At 39.2% G+C, this 18,541-nt stretch overlaps 1 protein-coding gene across 1 annotated transcript in view; it reads left to right on the top strand.

Moving 5' to 3' along the window:
• MAPK11 (mitogen-activated protein kinase 11) overlaps positions 1-15,018 on the top strand; it is a 33,498-nt gene extending 18,480 nt beyond the window's left edge. The window contains exons 5-12 of the mRNA XM_037389744.1: positions 313-342; positions 468-515; positions 2,918-3,032; positions 3,150-3,221; positions 5,856-5,935; positions 9,485-9,563; positions 10,924-11,097; positions 14,344-15,018. Of these exons, the coding sequence (XP_037245641.1) occupies positions 313-342; positions 468-515; positions 2,918-3,032; positions 3,150-3,221; positions 5,856-5,935; positions 9,485-9,563; positions 10,924-11,097; positions 14,344-14,417 (672 nt within the window). The 3' untranslated portion in view covers positions 14,418-15,018. The remainder of the gene's footprint in view (positions 1-312; positions 343-467; positions 516-2,917; positions 3,033-3,149; positions 3,222-5,855; positions 5,936-9,484; positions 9,564-10,923; positions 11,098-14,343) is intronic.
• The last annotated feature ends 3,523 nt before the right edge of the window (positions 15,019-18,541 follow it).

Below are 18,541 nucleotides of genomic sequence, written 5' to 3'. Positions count from 1 at the left end.
TCCAGATGAGACTGGAACAAATTCCAAATTGGTAAGAAACTTTCAACAGAAGAATCACTGCAAGTTCTTTTGTAGTAGAATCTAGTCTTCATGGTTATTACCTTTCTTGAAATATCTAGCTCTGGGTAATACAAAACAAGGAGGTTTTGAAGTTCATCATAACTTCGTTTGATCTGAAAATGTAGTGTGACGTAAGTCTTTTCTATTTATAAAACCATCGGTCTCAGAAGCTAAAAGATAAGACAAGTGACTCGTACCTTCCTTCACCTCTAACTTCAAGTCTTACCTTTTCTTTTCCTTTTTGTTTCACAGTATATTCACTCAGCTGGAATCATCCACCGGGTGAGTTCACTCATTGCAATAATAAAAATGGAGTGTGTCCCTCTGTGCATCAACTGTGTTATTAAGACATAGTTATACTTTAAAAGGTTAAAATTGTACTTGACTAACTCTCTGTTTTGCTACAGGACCTGAAGCCCAGTAACCTAGCCGTAAATGAAGACTGTGAATTGAGGGTAGGTATCATGCTGTTGTAATGAAGGATGTTCTAAAAGCCCTCAAGATGACAGTTTTCTGAGAAAATATTAGGTTCTGGTTTTTATTTCTGATTCCATTAATTTCAACTGCTTGCTACTGTTGCTCTCCTGGTATAGAAAACACATTTCCATGAATATCTGTTTTCTCCCAAATGTTAATTTAGTATGAACACAAGTGTCTTTGCCAGATGTTCATCCCTAGTTCCTTGCAGATGGTACATAGGCTAATAATTTGGCCCATGAGTGAGTACTTAACTGAGTATGTCTTGAAAGTTTGACCTGTGATATGTATCTGCATCTGCCATGTTTAGATGAAGCCTTGTAACAACTTAACATTTTTTATATCTATAGAATTTACAAGCTAAATTATATAATGATTTTAATATCAGTATCACCAGTTATAGGCACTAAAAAAAAAACCACCACACAATAAACCCATCAAACCCAAACCCCTCCAAAAAGAACCCAGTAATCCACACTTCTCAAATGCTATTTTAATGTACACATCTATATAAATATGTATCTTTTGTGTATCTGTGTGATGCGATATTACAAAATAAGCATGGAGATGTCTTCTATCTTTCTAAGCCTTTAAGCCTAAGAATGAGAAGTTTAGCATTTCTCCATGACAGCCAGAAACATCGTTCTCCCTGTGACTGAGACTGATGTAATCACTTTATTCCAGCTGCGAGGGATTTAAGAAAAGATTCCAAATACTTCCAAGATCAGCAAAAAATCACAATAGTGAATAAGAGCAATGCAGTTAGGTTCTCGCGCTAATCCAGATCTGTGGTAAGAAACTGTAGTTCCTGTTTGGTTTAGTGACACTTGCAGATGCTCAGCAAGCTTCATGATTATCCCTCTAACGTTTTCATGCATGTATGTTCAGCATCTGTGAAATTTTATGGGTCATCTGGGTCTGATCGTGCACTCTAAAATGTGTGCTGTATTTTTGTACTGTAAGTAAAGGAGACTTTTAATCTTTTTTTCTACTATGTGGTATCTGTGCACATCCCTGCTTAGCATTTGTTATGCTGTTCTTTGCTTTGTTTATATTTATAGCTTTACTTCCTCTGTTACCAAGTTATTTTCAGATAGAACAAACTAGTGGATATTTCCAAGTACAAACAAAAAGGAAATAGAAGCAAAAAGAAGGAAAACGTGTGTGTGTGTGTGTGTGCATACACATTTGATAGAAGGGATCAGCTATTAAAGAAAAATACTGCTGAAACCCTTATAAAAGTAAGGGCATTAGTGCTAGAGTTTCATGCCATTATTCATGCCTTGTTTGCCTCATGCTTTTATTTTTGCTTATTTAAGAAATACATAATACTTCTGAAATACATTAGAAGTAAAGATATTAACATGTTACTTATATCTTAATATTTTTCTTTAGGCTTTTTATATCTTTAAATTGGATTATACTCTTAAAATTTCTTTACTCCTAATGAAAAGGATTAGCTATCAGCTTAATAAATAATCCTGGGTCTCATCACAGGAGGTTGCCACTGATCTTAGTTCATATTTCTATTTGAAGAGATGCTGACTAGCTCTGATGACTGACTTCACGAACAGCACTGAGGCTCAGATGGTACCCTTTCACAACAGTCTCAGAGTTAGGGATACCTTTTATCTCCGTCATTAGTGGGACACAGACAAATCAAAAAATAGAAAGCAAAGAAATGAACAGGAGAAATCTAATTTAAATAACTTCCCGTCAATGTAAACTTAGCAAAACATTCCCCTCTGCATGCTCTCTCTTTCTATCAAGCCTATGAGTAATACGTGTACCTAAACAGAGCTCCTCTGTTGTTTCTGTGGAAGAGTTCCACTGAAAACAGGTAGTATATGGTTTAAATCTACCTGTTACACAGGATATATGTTTCTCTCCTAGTGGCATCAGAATGTTGTGTGATTTGGGTTAAATGCTTAGACAGACATGAGAGGGAGGCAACAGAAATTCTGCAGATTTTTGATCAGCTCGTGGTCTTTAGCTGTTTAAATGGCCAGTGGCACTTACCATTGGCATTTTACACAAACATTCCCCGTTGATATTGTTTCATTTTTTTATAGCAGCAATGCTTATTTTTAGCACATAAATGTGAGTTTATTAAACTTGAGGCAAAAAGTAAAGTTTGCCTTTAGAGGACAAAGGGCCAGGCTCATCGCAGTGGAAGCACCTTTATGCAGACCTGTAGGGTGCTGTGATACAGCAGGAAGAGCAGATGAGCTCATCTGCAGTGTTGCTGTTTTACTCCATCAGTAGTGAGGGACTATGGATAAACTCAGAAATAAGCAATGTGGAAAATCAGTACCTATAACAAAAGTGAAAAGGGATTTTTAAAAATTATTATTTATTTTATTTTATTTTAATTCTGTAGATTTTAGACTTTGGTTTAGCTCGACAAACTGATGATGAAATGACCGGATATGTTGCAACAAGATGGTACAGAGCTCCAGAAATTATGTTAAACTGGATGCACTACAATCAAACAGGTAAACTGTGAGGACTTGCATTTTGCTACAGCTGGATATAGTGATAAACCAAGAAGAAACTCTGTTTAAGAATCTTTTCAATTCATCACACACATTTCTGTCTCCATCTTTTGGCAGTTGACATCTGGTCGGTTGGATGCATCATGGCAGAGCTGTTGAAAGGGAAGGCCCTATTTCCAGGAAATGATTGTATCCTTAAGATAAAACTTAAAATGCAGATATAAAAATGTCTCTAATTCTTCCTTTTGTTCTAACGATCTCAGTGTTTCTATGGAAATGGTTTTGAGGTAACAAGCTTTTAAAACAGTAAACAAATTTTTGCTAATCTTTCAGTTTAGTGTATATGAGAGCTGAATGAGGGACCCACTGGTAGGAAAAAAAAGCCAGTAACAGATGTTCCTAAACAAAATAAGTGACATTTGTTCTTTGTTGTTTATCTGAATTTAAATAATAGCCTAGTTACAACAGAGCAGATTTCTTCCATGTGTGTGTCTTACTGAAATAACATAATTTAAAACTGAAGCTGAGTAAAGGCAAAAGTTTATGATTAACTAATATAATTTTAAAAAATAGAACTGCTTTTAGACTGGAAGTTCCCAAAGTGCAAACAATTAACTTTTAAATAATAAGTGAGTTAATAGGCACATTGTGTCCTGTTATTAAAAAAACCAGCAGTTCCAGAAATGCTACAGGAGCAACAAAACCCTCTTTTTTTCCTCAGTGCTGTGCTGTGGTCCCTGCTGGAGCGTCAGGGATTTCCACTGGCGTTTCCTGTGCTGGCAGGAGGAAAAAAACAAAAGAGCCGTTGCTGAGGAGAGCAGTAAAATAATAAAAGAAAGCTGAAGAAAAACACATAATGAGGAGTAAGGAAAGAACTGCATCGGAGGAGGAAAGCTTTTAATATGAGAAACAAAGGCACATTCTTCTGTACTGAATATTGACTTTTCTCGCTACTCTGAAACCCCTCAAAAAGCAAACACTTCTGCTAAAACTAAGCTGTTGCCAGGTGCAAAACAACATGACATTAGAATTGCCTGAAAAACTGTGCAGGAGAACTGAGACACCAAGTCTCCCTGCTGACCTTTTCTTTGTGCTCAGTGTCGTTGGGCTCTATTGTAACCACAGGCATTGTCCAGATGTTCATCGTCTGGATGGTGACTGTGCTTCAGACTGATTACATGATATGTATTATTTGGAAAAATGAATAGCTATAGTTTTCAAGACTTGAGACAATTTTTGCTGTTATAAAATATTTTCCACAATTATATGATTACATCAATTTAAATAAAGTTTTAAAATAACCTTGAGTCTCTAGGGAAAATGAAGTATACTTCACAGATCGTACATGACAATGAAAAATAAATATTTTCAAAGTTTTTAATCTTGAGACTGATATAAAACAGATTTTTAAAGCTACCAAATGAGAACTTTCTATTTACCAGCCGTCAGATTAGCAATCTAGCCCTATGTACTCACAGGATCACAGAACGGTCGGGGTTGGAAGGGACCGCTGGAGATCAGCTGGTTCACTCCCCATCTTCACCCAGAGCAGGTTGCACAGGGACACGTCCAGGTGGGCTTTGAATGTCTCCAGAGAAGGAGACTCCACAGCCTCTCTGGCAGCCTGTCCCAGTGCTCTGTCACCCTCAAGGTAAAGAACTTTTTCCTCACATTCAGGTGGAACTACTTGTGTGGCAGTTTGTGCCTGTTGCCCCTTGCCCTGTCACTGGGCAGCACTGAAAAGAGCCTGGCCCCATCCTCCTGACGCTCTCCCTTAAGGATATTTGTAGGCATTGACAAGATCCCCCCTCAGCCGTCTCTTCCCCAGGCTACACAGGCCCAGCTCCCTCAGCCTTCCCTCACAGGGGAGATGTTCCAGTCCCCCCACCATCCCTGTAGCCTCCGCTGGGCCCTCTCCAGTAGTTCCCTGTCTCCCTTGAACTGGGGAGCCCAGCACTGGACACAGCGCTCCAGACGTGGCCTCACCAGGGCAGGGCAGAGGGGCAGGATCACCTCCCTCGACCTGCTGGCCACGATCCTCCTAATGCCCCCAGGATCCCACTGGCCTTCCTGGCCACCAGGGCACACCGCTGGCCCATGGGCAACTGGCCGCCCACCAGCACTCCCAGTCCCTTCCCCGCAGAGCTGCCCCCCAGCAGGTCACCCCTGGCCCGTGCTGGTGCTGGGGTTACAGGTGCAGGACCCCACACGGGCCTTTGTTGAACTCCACCAGGTCCCTCTCCACCCAGCTCTCCGGCCTGTCCAGGCCTGGCTGAATGGCAGCGCGGCCTCCTGGGGGATCAGCCGCTCCTCCCGGTTCTGTATCACCAGCAAACTGCTGAGGGTGCCTCTGTCCCCTCATCCAGGGCACCGAGGGAAAGGCTGGGCAGGACTGGACCCAGCACTGACCCCTGGGGAACACCATCTCCAGGCCTCTAGCTGGTCCCTGAGCTGCTGATCACAACCTCTGAGCTCTGCCGTTCTGTATCATATTAGACTGTTCTTCAGAAAGCCCTCAGATCACTGAAACATAAATGTGCTTTTAAAATTGTTTAAGAATATGTGAAATTGGGAACTGGGACAGGAAGCACTATTTTGCATGCTGTTTTCTCACGTACAGGCAAACCTGACAGATTCATATTGTACCATGGAGAATTTAATGCTCCAGGACTAGGCCTAACCAGACATGAATGAGTATCCTATGAACTACAATGGAGTTGTCTTGCTGAAGAGTTCTAAACATCTTGACTATCTGCGTGAAAGCTCATTACTTGTTTAAATCCAGAAGGACCATGTGCTGTTTATTTCCCTGAAATAATGCAGATATCGATCAACTAAAGAGAATAATGGAAGTTGTGGGCACACCCAGTTCTGAGCTTCTGAAGAAGATATCATCAGAACATGTGAGTTCACAGCTTCGTCCAGTTAACTGACTTTCTGTCATTCTTTGCTCTAATTGTCGTGGTTGTGTTACACAGATACTCTGATCTGGAAATGAGCAAACACTTCATAGTGATCTCTGTTTTTTGCTGCTGGAATGCTACTATTCAAAAAAACCTCCTTTTAGAAGTATCCAAATGCTTTGACTGTCAGCTGGATTAATTTTGGTACTTGTTCTTATGTTCTTATGTACTCAGTTTTTGATGGGAGCTTTGTAATTCGTCCTGATGATCTTTTATTTTGCTGCTATACTTACAATAAAAAAAAATTCACACTGGTGCTCAGCTCAGAGCACTATATTGTTGCTATAAAATCTGATGTCTCTGTAATTTTTATGCTTTCCGTTGTTGTAAAGGATCTAAACAGAGATATCAGAATTAAATCATGTGTTCTGCATGAATGCTCTTATTTGGATCCCTAATTTGAAATTTGTATTTATTAATCTGTCTGAATGTTTGTGTGAGGTCCACTTTGATGGTAATATCTGTAGTTAAGTGTAACTTTTAGCTCTCTGTATGACTTCTTTAAAATAATAATCTAGTAAATGAACAATTTCCACTTTGTTTCTCTGCTCGAGCTACACTTAAAGGATTTACTTTAAGCAATAACCATCGATATCCAGCTGTGGAATGAGATGTGGTATTGATTGATAAAGGCAGCTGATGAGCACAGTGTAAAAGGCCAGATAAACAACAGCACACAGAGGCCTCCTGAGCTGAAGATGTTTTCTTAAACCTTTTCTGTATATGCCTCAGACTAATACTAATGGCTACTTTTCAGCTTGTGTGTATGTCAGTAGGTTTTGTTTGAACTTACTAATGGATACGCTTGTGGGTTAAGTAAGCAAAAGCAGTAGGAGAGCTGGAACAACACTGTATTTCTGGCAGGTCCAAGCATAACAAAACCTCATCAACACAGGTCAGTGCACAGCACTGAGTTTGTGGGTACCCAGCACCTGGGAATGGCCAGTGCAGGAGGAGGAGGATCCATCCTTGTGCCAGGGCTTGGATCAACCAGCAAATCTCAGACTGTGCCGTCCTAGGCGTAGGTCCTTGTATAGCTTTTATGTGTTATTAAGATCCTGTGGGTTTTTGCAGTAACACATTCAAAGTAGTGTATGCAAATGTATGATTTACCCACAACTAGTCAGTTTGTGAGCTTTTTGATTATGAGATTAGGCACCTTAAATATTTACTGGAGATAGTATCTGCTTTTGTCTTTAATTTCTTGTGTTTTGGAGCATAGCTCAGTGAGCTACAAGAATCCTGGAACTGGTTCACTGGGGTTAATTATACCTTTAGATCATACGGAGAACACAAAAACCAAGTTAATGAATGGCAGTGCTGCTAGGTCACCTCTGTGCTGCTGCTGCCTAGTTAGAGGAGCAATGTTAAAGGAGGTATGTACCTTGCTTGGAGGTACTTGCCTCTTGCAAGGGAGTGTCTATTCTGTTCCTTCATTCTAGTTCTTCTTTACCTAGTAGTTTGGCCTTATTGTTTAGATATTTCTTAACGTAGCTTGCAGTCCTGGACAAGTTTTTTTCCATTGCTCTAACAGCACATTCAGAGGTTTTCTGAAATGATAAGCCTATTTTCAGTTATAAGTGGAGGATTAAAGAATTGGAAACCAAAAGATTAACCTCATGGGATGTTTCAGCACACGTTAGTGAGCTGTTGTGCCAGTTTTTCATGTTAATATGCTTTTAAATGGTGATTGCATTTCATTATTTGCAGAATAAATGACTGGATTCTGTTGGTTGGGTTTCTGTGGTGAATATGTAAGCAGAGGGAACAGGTTGGTTAAGTATACTTTGATACGTCTGTTTTCAAAGGACTTCTGGGCAAGGCTGGAGAGAATTTTGACCGTGTCTTGTTCAGTCACGTTTGGATTAGCAATGTTAATTGATGTCCATAAAGAAACAAATAATCCACAAATCCACAGATGTTTGTCATAAGATAAATTCACCTCTTGTTTCTACCCTAGTCTGTAGATTCCATGCAAGAATGTGTGACAGTTCTCTTTTGCTCTCCTGTTCATACATGTGTATAAACTGATGCCCTGGAAGACTTAACTCTGATAGGATCTGCACACCCTGACCTTCTAGCAGGTGTTTCCTAAAGTTCATAAAGGCAGCAGCATAAAATAGGTGTTTGACTCATCTGTAAACATTGTTCTCTGCATGACTGGCTACAGCTCCTAAAAAGTTTTAGAAAACCTTGCTATCTGCCCCCATAATAAAAAAGGAAAATACTAACCTAGTTTTAACAGGTTGGGAAATATCGCTTGAAGGCTTGCTTATTTTAATAAGACACTGAAATGTGTCACTAATGGTAGAGTCTAGAGTTTTGCTAGAATATGCTTGCATCTTACAAGAAACAGAAAAAAAAAATCTGTCTGCCTTGTTAAATTAGAACACAGTTTGAAAAGAGACTGTGCTATATAGTGACTTAAAATATTTTTATATCAGTTCATCGTAGCGGCAGAAATTAACATGACGGCAGACAGAACAGTGTAGGGAACAGGATCTGTTTCCCAAGTGTGGTTGTAGGATCGCACAGATGATATGTCACAGTATTTTATAGTTGCTTCATGATAGTCCGGAAGATAGTTCAATAGTTCTCAGTCTGCTATCTCACTTGAAGTCATGGAGCTGCTTGGTATGAAAAACTTTATTTCCTTTGTTGTCTTCAGTAGGCCAAGGATGCTTAGTTAGCCTCCTGCAGGTAGTCTTACAGGGTTGCTAAGCATGCAGGGAGACAGCCCTGTAACACAAACATGTTTTAAAGGAATTAAGGTTTGTTTGAAGACCACCTGGGTTCTTTTATGGATTTGGGGACAGCCATTTGCCTCTTCTTTAACTGCTCCATTTCCGAATTCCCTGTTCTGTCTGATCCCAGCCCTTAGCATTCAACCTCCTCTCTTGCCAACCTATCTACCTCAGCCCAGAAATCCATCGCTTATGTAATGGCAGGTTCCATGCTGGCATTTGTGGGTCCAATATGTGGATAGGCTTTTCCTAGCTGAGGTTTTCACAGCCACAGTGACAAGGCAGGCTATAAATTATATTAAACATCAGACGATCTGCGCCCTGGGAGTATCAGGATTTGTACTTTGGTTAGTGAAGCTGCTGTTTGACAGCAGAGAGGAGGGAAGGACTCAGACTTCACTGAGAGTAACTGAAAGACAATTTAGATTGCAGTTTCTGGTTGAACATTACATGTGTGTGTTCCCTGGGAATATACTGCAATGAACCAGTAAGCACAGGTGAAAATGCAAGTGCTAACACATAATCCTTAGAGGAAAATATGCCTGTTTAAAACTCTCTTCCTTATTGTGCGATATACAGGAGTGACTGTTTAAAACAAAGTTGTACATTGTCGTTTTATTTATACATGGGAAACCTTTTCCCATGTATAAGAAACATATAAAATACTACTTTTAGAGTTGATACGTTTACTGTTGGGCAAAATTTAACCTCTGTGCATGTGGTATGTATATTGATTTATTCCTAGGCAAGAAAATACATTGAATCTCTTCCACATATGCCTCAACAGGATTTGAAAGCAGTATTTCGTGGTGCCAATCCATTAGGTAAGAAAGTCAGACTGATAAAGATTACATCTTTTTACTAACTTAGGAACTCAAGTCTTCCTTTGCTAGATAATCCCATATAATAATGATCAGACCAGTGAGAAGAGCATTGCTTAACCTTTCATCCTGAGACTTATCCCTCCATGATGTCTGTGTCTTTTGTTTCTGATGGAGATTACAGGAACCTCCTAAAGGAAAATGGTCTGTGGATGAAAAGCAAAAGTCGGCTATATATAGCAGGAGTAAATAAAAATGTCACATGGTCTAGACTAGAGGCATCACTTCTGGCTCAGGAAGGCCATGAGCTGTAAATTGCTGGCAAGCAGAAGAATATACCAGGAAGTATAGCTGTTTGTTTGAATGACCCTTTTGAGTATTATTTCCTAGGAATATATTAGCCATTGTTGGACACAGGATACCAGGCTAGACCTTTGGTCTGATCCAGCACTGTTGTTTTTATGTCTAACCAATTGGTTCTGCCTGTGCAAAAGAGATGGTTTTGTGAACCATTCCTTGTGACATGGCAAAGGAGATGTTTGAGTCATCAGTCATCTTACTCTGCCTGGTCAGCTCCATCAAGCACACATTAAAACATTGTATATAGGGCAGTACTATGAATTAAAATGTTTTTAATTCATTCTGTGTATTAAAAGACAACTTTATTTTTTACAAATACAAGTAGCTGTGAATGCTTTCTTATAAAAAATGGGATTTATTTGCATGAAGTGCAAACAGTGTAAAAATCACAGAGGCAAATTAATGATAGTGCTCATATGAAAGCACTAAAAATAATTTTTATCTAGTCTTTTAAACAGTTGTGATAAACATTCCATATAAAATCAATTTTAGCCTTACAGATCTCTCTCATTTCTAATACTCTGCAACTGTCAACTTCAAACATACTTTCTTTATGCTGGATTCTGTAAAGTTACTTTGGGGTTTTCATCTGATGATTTCATTGTTGCAGCTAATTAAAAGTGTAATCTCACATTCACATTTTAAGTTACTTAAGTTTGCACTGATTGGGACCAAGTTAAGCAGATGATGCTCAACACAGAATATTTAACTTCTAAGCACACAGAGGTCTTTTCAGAATGAAGTCAGGCCTTGGATGTCTGACTATAATGAACTTTTGTGCATACCGCAAGCAAACCACAAGCTTCCTTCAGCTCTGAAAATTGTATTCACAGTATAAAATCTTCAAAACTTATTCGTTATATTGCTTAAATTTTGTGGGTTTGCCAATAATGTTAACTGTGTTTACGGTGAGTGAGAGTAGATTGTGTGTAAACAGTTGCCTTCTCTTTTATTTCTAGATGGTCTCTTCCGGCTTTGAACTGCATTTCTGTTTTTCCCTTAGCTGTAGATCTTCTTGAGAAGATGCTTATATTAGACAGCGATAAAAGAATTACTGCCTCAGAAGCACTTGCACATCCATACTTTGTACAGTATCATGATCCAGATGATGAACCTGAAGCTGAGCTGTACGATGAGACAATAGAGAATAAGGAGCGAACCATAGATGAATGGAAAGGTAACAGATTTGCACACAGTAGTTAATACATGCAGCAGAACAAAACCTTACCTAAATAACAGTTTTCCTTTGTTTCTAGCCAGAGCAGTTTGAACTCTTAAGTCCATGTGTGTACTTGTGGGAGCGGAGAGGTGGAAACGCTTGTTTCTTCTCTGGATTTTGCTCCCTTCCCCCATTCTATCATCTCCTCACTAGATTCCCTATAGCAAGCTGATGCTAGTTACCAGGTAACCACACGTTCTGTCTAGCTTTTAGTCTTCTAGGTCAGACCCTCCACTGAAATAACTGTCCTAGGGAAAGTGACACTATTTAGGATTCTGCTCTAGCTTTGTTCAGAATGAGAAATGAATATTTTCCACATATATGTGTTATTTTGTTAACAATTCTTTAGATAGCCAAGTAATTGGAATTAATAGATAAACCATGCTATGGTGTGTCTTCCTGTTTGAGATGGGAGTTGGTGATTTTACTTGGGAGTGATGTCCCAAAACCCATCCTTGAGAAATACTGCAACAACGGAGTTTTTGTTAGTTAATTCTATGCTTGCATCATAACCATATTGCACTACAGTATCACGGACGTAAGGTGGCTAAACATTAAGTTTGCAAGTACACTGAAGAGTGCAGTCCAATTTCATCATTGTCTAGTGAGGACATATTATGCTCAAAATTCCTTACTAGACATTTTGAGGGTAATGTTTTAGAAAACTAATTGTTCCTGTTTATTAACAAAATCCCTTCCTTGGCTTAAGATGAAATACGTATTCTATAAAGTAAATGTTCTTCTGTTTCTATGTCTATCTTCTGTAACTTTTACTCCAGAAAGGTTTGATAAAAATTTATTAGCTTAGTGGGTAGATTTATGATGAAAAACACTGACCTCCCATGTCTTACTCATGCCCTTCCACTTGCGCCATGTTTGATTCTGGGCATTACAGGGGAGATGAGCAGACTGTCTACAGCAAATACATCTTAAAGAAAGATAGGAGCAGGGTCACAGGTCTCTCTACAATAAAGCAACCTGCTAGAGCGCTGAAAAGGGTTTTCTAGAAGCCTACTGCATCGATATAAGCAAGGAGGACTGACTGGTGTCGCTCACTCCTTACACGTGCTGTCCTGTGCAAAACCTGGCAGCATACAGCACTGCCCATACATCTTGTTTATTGAGAGGCCTGTTCAATTTGTTGCTGTACTTAGGAGTGGATGATTTGTTTTCTGCTACTTTTTCAGTTGACTGAGTCTTTAACAGGAAAATTTAACAATTTCCGAGTTACGAAGCTCATTTCTGTTTGTGATGAAACTCCGTTGAAATTATTTCAGGAACAATCTTGGCTTAACGCTTTCTGAACAGAAATGAGGATGTGGAGGTGAATTCTTTAGGAAAGACAGTACAATATTTTTCTACATCACTGTCCTTGCTGGGACTACAAGTCAAATTCCTTCTTTATACAGGGGGAAAAAAAGGCCTGAGACAAAAATCTCAAAACTGGTGCAGGACGTGCAGCTCTTCCTCCTGGCGGTATTTTTGTCTTGGGGCTTAAACATTTTATGTTCTAGTACAGTATGTGCCACATGTAAATAAGATGACATGAAAGGTGACCATTTGCATAAAATGTTTTAATTGTTGATGAAATATTGACTCCGTTTCTCAAGATGTCAATGGCATATTTCTCCTCTTTTTCTCAGAGGAAAAAAATTTAGATTTTTCAAATTAAAAATAAGTGGCGCTTGATCCCAAGAGCAACTGGGCAGCAAAGTGAAATGAGATTTCAGACACTTTGTCTTACATATTATGCACTTGTTTCCTTGGCCTCCATTGCACACTGCTGAGGCTTGCAGCCCAAGCTCATTGATTTCTTTGTGACACGTTTAATCAGTTAGAAAATATTTCAAAATTTTAAAGGCCAAGATTATGCTATTCAGAGTTGAATGCTATGCACTCTCTCTCCTTAGCTGTTGCTCCAGTTGCACATATCTCAGCGTAACACCTGTACTCTCTGCTGAGTAGGTGTCACAAGAACCAGGTAAAAAGCATCATAAACATACGATGCACAGCCAGCAGGAATAATTTCTAATACAGTTCCAGGTGTCCAATTTGTGAGGATGCTGGCTTCCTCTGACTTCAGTCAGGATGCTACTTAATAGCCACAGGTCAATCACTGAAAGAGCCACCTAACGAATCCTTCTGCCTCAGAGGTTCTGCACACATAATTTCTTTCAGAGAAATCTTTCACCGAAGCTGGCATGCAGGTCACTGTATACCATGCTACAGCATAACACAACCAGAGCACAAGCAAGGTTCAGCCCAAAGATTTTTACATACTTTTTAGAGGAGTGCTAGGTCCATATGCAGGTGTAGCAGCTGTCGCAGATCTGTTTAATAAACAAGCTAATAGGCAGCACAAGTTTGATATGATCTAAACATCACTGGTTGGAAAACAGAACCTGAAGTAATGCATTGTTAGCCAGGTATTTATGTGTGAGCAGGATCTGGTCCTTAAAATGCAATATCTGACTTGAGAAAGTACATAGGAGGTAGCCACTGACGATGTGTTCTATTACTGTGCAAGGCACAAAACAGGACATGACTGTCGGCATGAAAAGATACTACTCCTATAGGGGCTATTCCTAAAGCAAGGTAAAATAGCAGGGAATCCATGTTTCTAGCTAAGCCTTTCTTGACGAAAATAGAACTGTTACGGCCTTCTAAGAAAAGAACATTTTTTCAAAGGACCTTAAAGTTAAATTAGTTAACAATAAAACATTAAAAAAAAAAACCCAAAACCTAGATCCCAAGGCAATAGCACAGAATTGCAAAGGATTTCTGTGGCAGGCAGTTGACTGCGAGATGATGAATATGCTCCACAATTAGAAGTCTACATTTTAAAACCTGTTTGGGTGCTTTTAAAGGTTCCATTTTCCATTGCATTTTGTCTTTTATTACATCATTTTGGCAGGTCATCTGACAGCATAATTGACGTTTCCATTTCAGGGCCTGTGTGTTTTAGTAATTAGCTGAAGGGGGCAGACATGTTGTACAATAACAGTATTTGGGAGTCTAATTTGTAATCTGAGGTTAACAGAAAGATTCCTAGTGAATTCAGTCTGGTTTTGGATCGGGACTCTAAAAAGGCTGGAAATAGAAACTACAAGTTGCATGCACCCATAGAACTGGTTTGTCTGGAATATTTGTCTTTTGAAGAGAATATCACCTAATTCTTCTTTCTGCCTTACACCCTCTCTACAGAACTTACCTATGAAGAAGTGATTAGCTTTAAACCCCCCGACTTAAAAATGGATAGTCTGGAGATAGAACAGTGAATACAGGCAGCTCTCTCTTGCCTTGCTGCACTAAGAAGACTGTTAAAATATAACCATACAATTTAACCTGTGGTCAGATGTAGATCTTACTATCCAAAGATGTTGGAGAAGATGTGGAAAAGCAGAGGCATTATACAGAAGCCAGATGTTGTCTGTTTTGGGTGGGGGTGGTTTTTGCCTTGTAATATGAATGTATACCCAACTCACAAAGGGTGATAAAGAACTGCTTCATTCTGACAAAATTATGCACTGAGTTCTGTCAAGCTGTGTGTTCTGCATGTTTCATTTTATCGGTTGTATTACCAAAATAAAAGTGACTTTTTAAATTAATTTTAAAATTGTACATTTAAAGCATGAATGTATACAAACATAAACATAGAAGTCCATACAAGCAGTCCATTTTTTTTCTAGCATTTTATCTGTCCATTTTTGAATTATTTATAGTTAGTGCCTTTATGAAGAGAGGGCATGGTAGTGAGATAGACAGAATATGCATATGTAGTCATATCTGTGATGGTCTTACAAATTTACTGGATGTCTCTCAAGCGATTTTAACACCAGATGAAAGTCAGTAAAAATAAATCTTTGTCTTCTGTTGCCATTCAGGTGTCTGTTCTCATTATTTTCCCCATGTATATTTTTTTTAATCTACAAAATACCCATTTGCGAGATGATTTTACTTCCCAATGGTACTCCTAAGCTGCCATCGGTGGACTGCTGGTGAATTTGCCCGAGTTCATGGGAAGGTGCCCTGAAGACACTGTGGCAGATCTCTGAAGTCTTCTGCAAGCTTCAGCAAAGACTGTCACAGATGGCAGTGCAAGAGTACTCAGTTCAGTTCACAGCTTTGAATTCAATATACGTCACTGTCTTATTTTCCTTCATGTAATCTTTGGGAAAATAAGCTAGTAATTGCCATTGGAAGACATGACAAAACAAGACTTAAGAATTGATTTGTGAAAAACAAAATATCCATCTCATCAGAGTTTCTTTTTAAGCAAAACTTTAAAGGCTTTCCAGCTCAGAGAAGTTGGAAAAATAAATTAGAAATTGCAGGATACACCAGATACCAAGATTTCTTCAAGAACCAAATTTATCTCATTTCCCCATAGAAGACACAATACTGAAACAGGAACGTCCTTTGGCATGAGGCCTCTTGCGGTGTACTGGCTGTATCTTTCTACATACTTGTGATTCACAGTTGTTCAATGTTGTTAGTTTTTGTGTCTTGTTCTGGCTCTGTCAGAGTCTCATTTTCAGGTGGATTTTTATAATATTTAGGTTTTCTGCAACTTTTGTCATTAAGATTCAGTTGTACAGCTATTACATGAGTTGATGAGTTCTACTGCATTTATTTAACTTCCTCTATCTTTTCTATGTAAAAAGGAAAGCTTTTTCTTAATAAACAGATTTAAAAAAAAAATCAAGTCCAAGAACTTTGATTTGTCAGAGATACTGGATACAGTATTGTTTGTTGAGAAATAGAAGTAAGCATTCAGTCTAGAAAATGTATACCTAATTTGTGGACTGAGTGGTGGACCACTGTTGATTGTGTTGGCCAGTTACCTGATACTTGCATCCAGTGGAATAGAGCCACTTGTATTCAACCTTTTGCAAGGCGTATTAATCTGAAAGTAAATGCCTGTGTGGGTTTCTTGCGAGTCCTCTGAAGTGTTATCTGGCTGTCATTACTTCGGCTTCCTACGAAGCTGGATGAGGCCTGTAATGGTCATGCAACGACTGAATTTCATGCTGACTAGAATAGGTGAAAAGGTTGTAAATCCTTAAATTATTTGTCTGACTACATAATGAAAATAATCACTTAGTCATGTCTTAAATATTCCTATTTGTTTGTTTACCAGTTAGCAGAAGAGTAGCTCCGTGCTTTATTTTCTCTGAAATCTGATACTGAGCTTGCTAGCCTGTTTTGCAGCTCTATTCCAGCTGTAGGGGCAAGGATGAAGGAAAGAGGTTTCACAAGAACCTCCTGCATCCAGCAATAATGAATTTCATGTGGGATTTGTCCCATCATTTGTTTAATCTGGTTTCCTGGCTGTGAGGGTGGCCATCACCAAATGTTTAAAAGGATGTGCAAAACTCTGGTAGGCAAGGACCAGACGTTCTGCTCTTGCCATAGCTCTGCTGTGAGGTAGAAAAAAAATTTCATATCACTTGCAAAATTTGTTCTTCTGGCAACTCTAAAACTTCCTCTGAATACCTCCTTTTACATCCAAAGATGTAATTTTTTCTAGGAGATGAATTATGTAGGAAGAATACAATCATAGCCACATTTAAACTAATCAAAGGTGACCACAATGGGTAACAAGAGCTCAGCTATTTTTAATGAAATACCCTCAAAACCCATAGATGATCTCATTTTAACATCAAGAAAAACAGTAGGGAGAGAGACGTCTTTTTCCTAGATTTGCAAAATGAAAGTGATTTCCTAGGCCTCAAAAGCCACTAATTAATGTATTTTTCTAGAGCAGGTAACAGATTCCCTCACGGTAATCCGATGTGGGACTGCAATGTGGTAAATTTATCAGTTTGCAACAGCAGGACGGGGTAATTGGAAAGCCAGTACCCCACTGGGAGATAAAGGTGGAAGGCTTAGCGCTAACAATGCTTATCATTTGGACACAGACAGGAAAACCCATTTGTCAACCAAGGAACAAGCGAATAGAGGTTAACATCTAGGAGTAAGGGCTTTGTCAGGCTTGGTGAACCTGTAAGGCAGATCGCTTAAACATACATTTTAAAGATAAATAAAAGTAAGGATTTTATTTTATAAAAATCTAATTGTTAAAAATCTCTTGAATGAAGGCATTGTTTACATGGCCCAGATTTTACTTGCAAAAATTGTAGTGGAGCTTGCTTAAACTGTGAGGTTTTAATCTCCTGGCACAACTCCTACCCTTATTATTACAGTCATGCTTTCATAGGTCCTCTACACCCCGCATGTACGTTTGAGGAGAGCTCAGTAAATTTTAGGCCACTAAATTAGGGTGCTCATCATCTTCGAGCACCTGCGAAGCACAGAAGGGATGCTCGGGGGCTGGGCTGGGCAATGCTAGCAGAGAAGGCACCTCAGGCTTCCACTGGGGGACAACACAACTCTCTGAGGGCTTTCTCTGGTTAATTACTGTAATTGTTAACAATTTCCTTCCAATCTTACCTAATTTCAGCTTTTAGTCACAAGAGCTTGTTATCGCTCCACCTACTGAATTGAAATCACCTCTAGTATGTATCATGTCACCTTATAATGAGTGTTAAGTGCAACCCCAAGTCTAATAATTTTATCATCCCTGGAAGCAAAAGGTCTTGCAAAAGGAAAACCAAGTCTTTTGCATACATCTCAATCTTTTGACATATGTAAGTATACACTACACTTCTTTTAAAATCTGCATCTTTTATTTTTTAAGCTCTCTACCTCATCAGCACTGAAGCCCAGCAGCAGGAAATCGATGTGTTACAGCCAAAGCAAGAAATAAAAGCAAGACTAAAGAAATCTCTAATTTACAATGTGCTAATGGAAAGAAAAAACAAGGATAGTTTAGTGGAAAAGCACAGTAATAGAGGGTGTCACGTATCATAATACACAGAATTTCCTCCTCCCAGAACATAGCTACACAAGTATGAAACAGCAGGGTTACTAATAACTTTAAGAATTGGGGGGGGGGGGGGGGGGGGGGGAATAATAGGAAAATAGGTAATCAACACTGATGTATGAAAAAATATATCATTCACTAGTAGGTCAAGAGCATTAATAAGACAGCATTGTTGCAGAAATCCCATTAGTGCCTTTGGTGTGTTTTTGATGTGGTGCAAAAGATGAAACAAGAGGGAAGAAGGACCAGGATGTTGCAGAACCCGGCACAGCGAGCTCACCCTAGGACAGGAGGAGGACAGCCCTTTACAGGACAAAATGCTGGCAGCAAAAGCACCTTTGATAGAGGTGGGGAAGAGCCAATACAAAAGCCATTTCCTTCCTTTCTTCCTGTCCTGTGCTCCTGGATCATAACAAGAAAACAGACCTCTACCTTACCGACTCTCGGGACCTGGTCAAAGATGAATCTGTTCAAAAAGCACTGGATTCAGCTGCAGGCATAAATTACTTAAGTATC

The sequence above is a fragment of the Falco rusticolus genome, chromosome 5 (assembly GCF_015220075.1).
Source record: "Falco rusticolus isolate bFalRus1 chromosome 5, bFalRus1.pri, whole genome shotgun sequence".
Classification (NCBI taxonomy): domain Eukaryota; kingdom Metazoa; phylum Chordata; class Aves; order Falconiformes; family Falconidae; genus Falco; species Falco rusticolus.
This window is presented reverse-complemented; position numbering and strand designations above follow the sequence as displayed.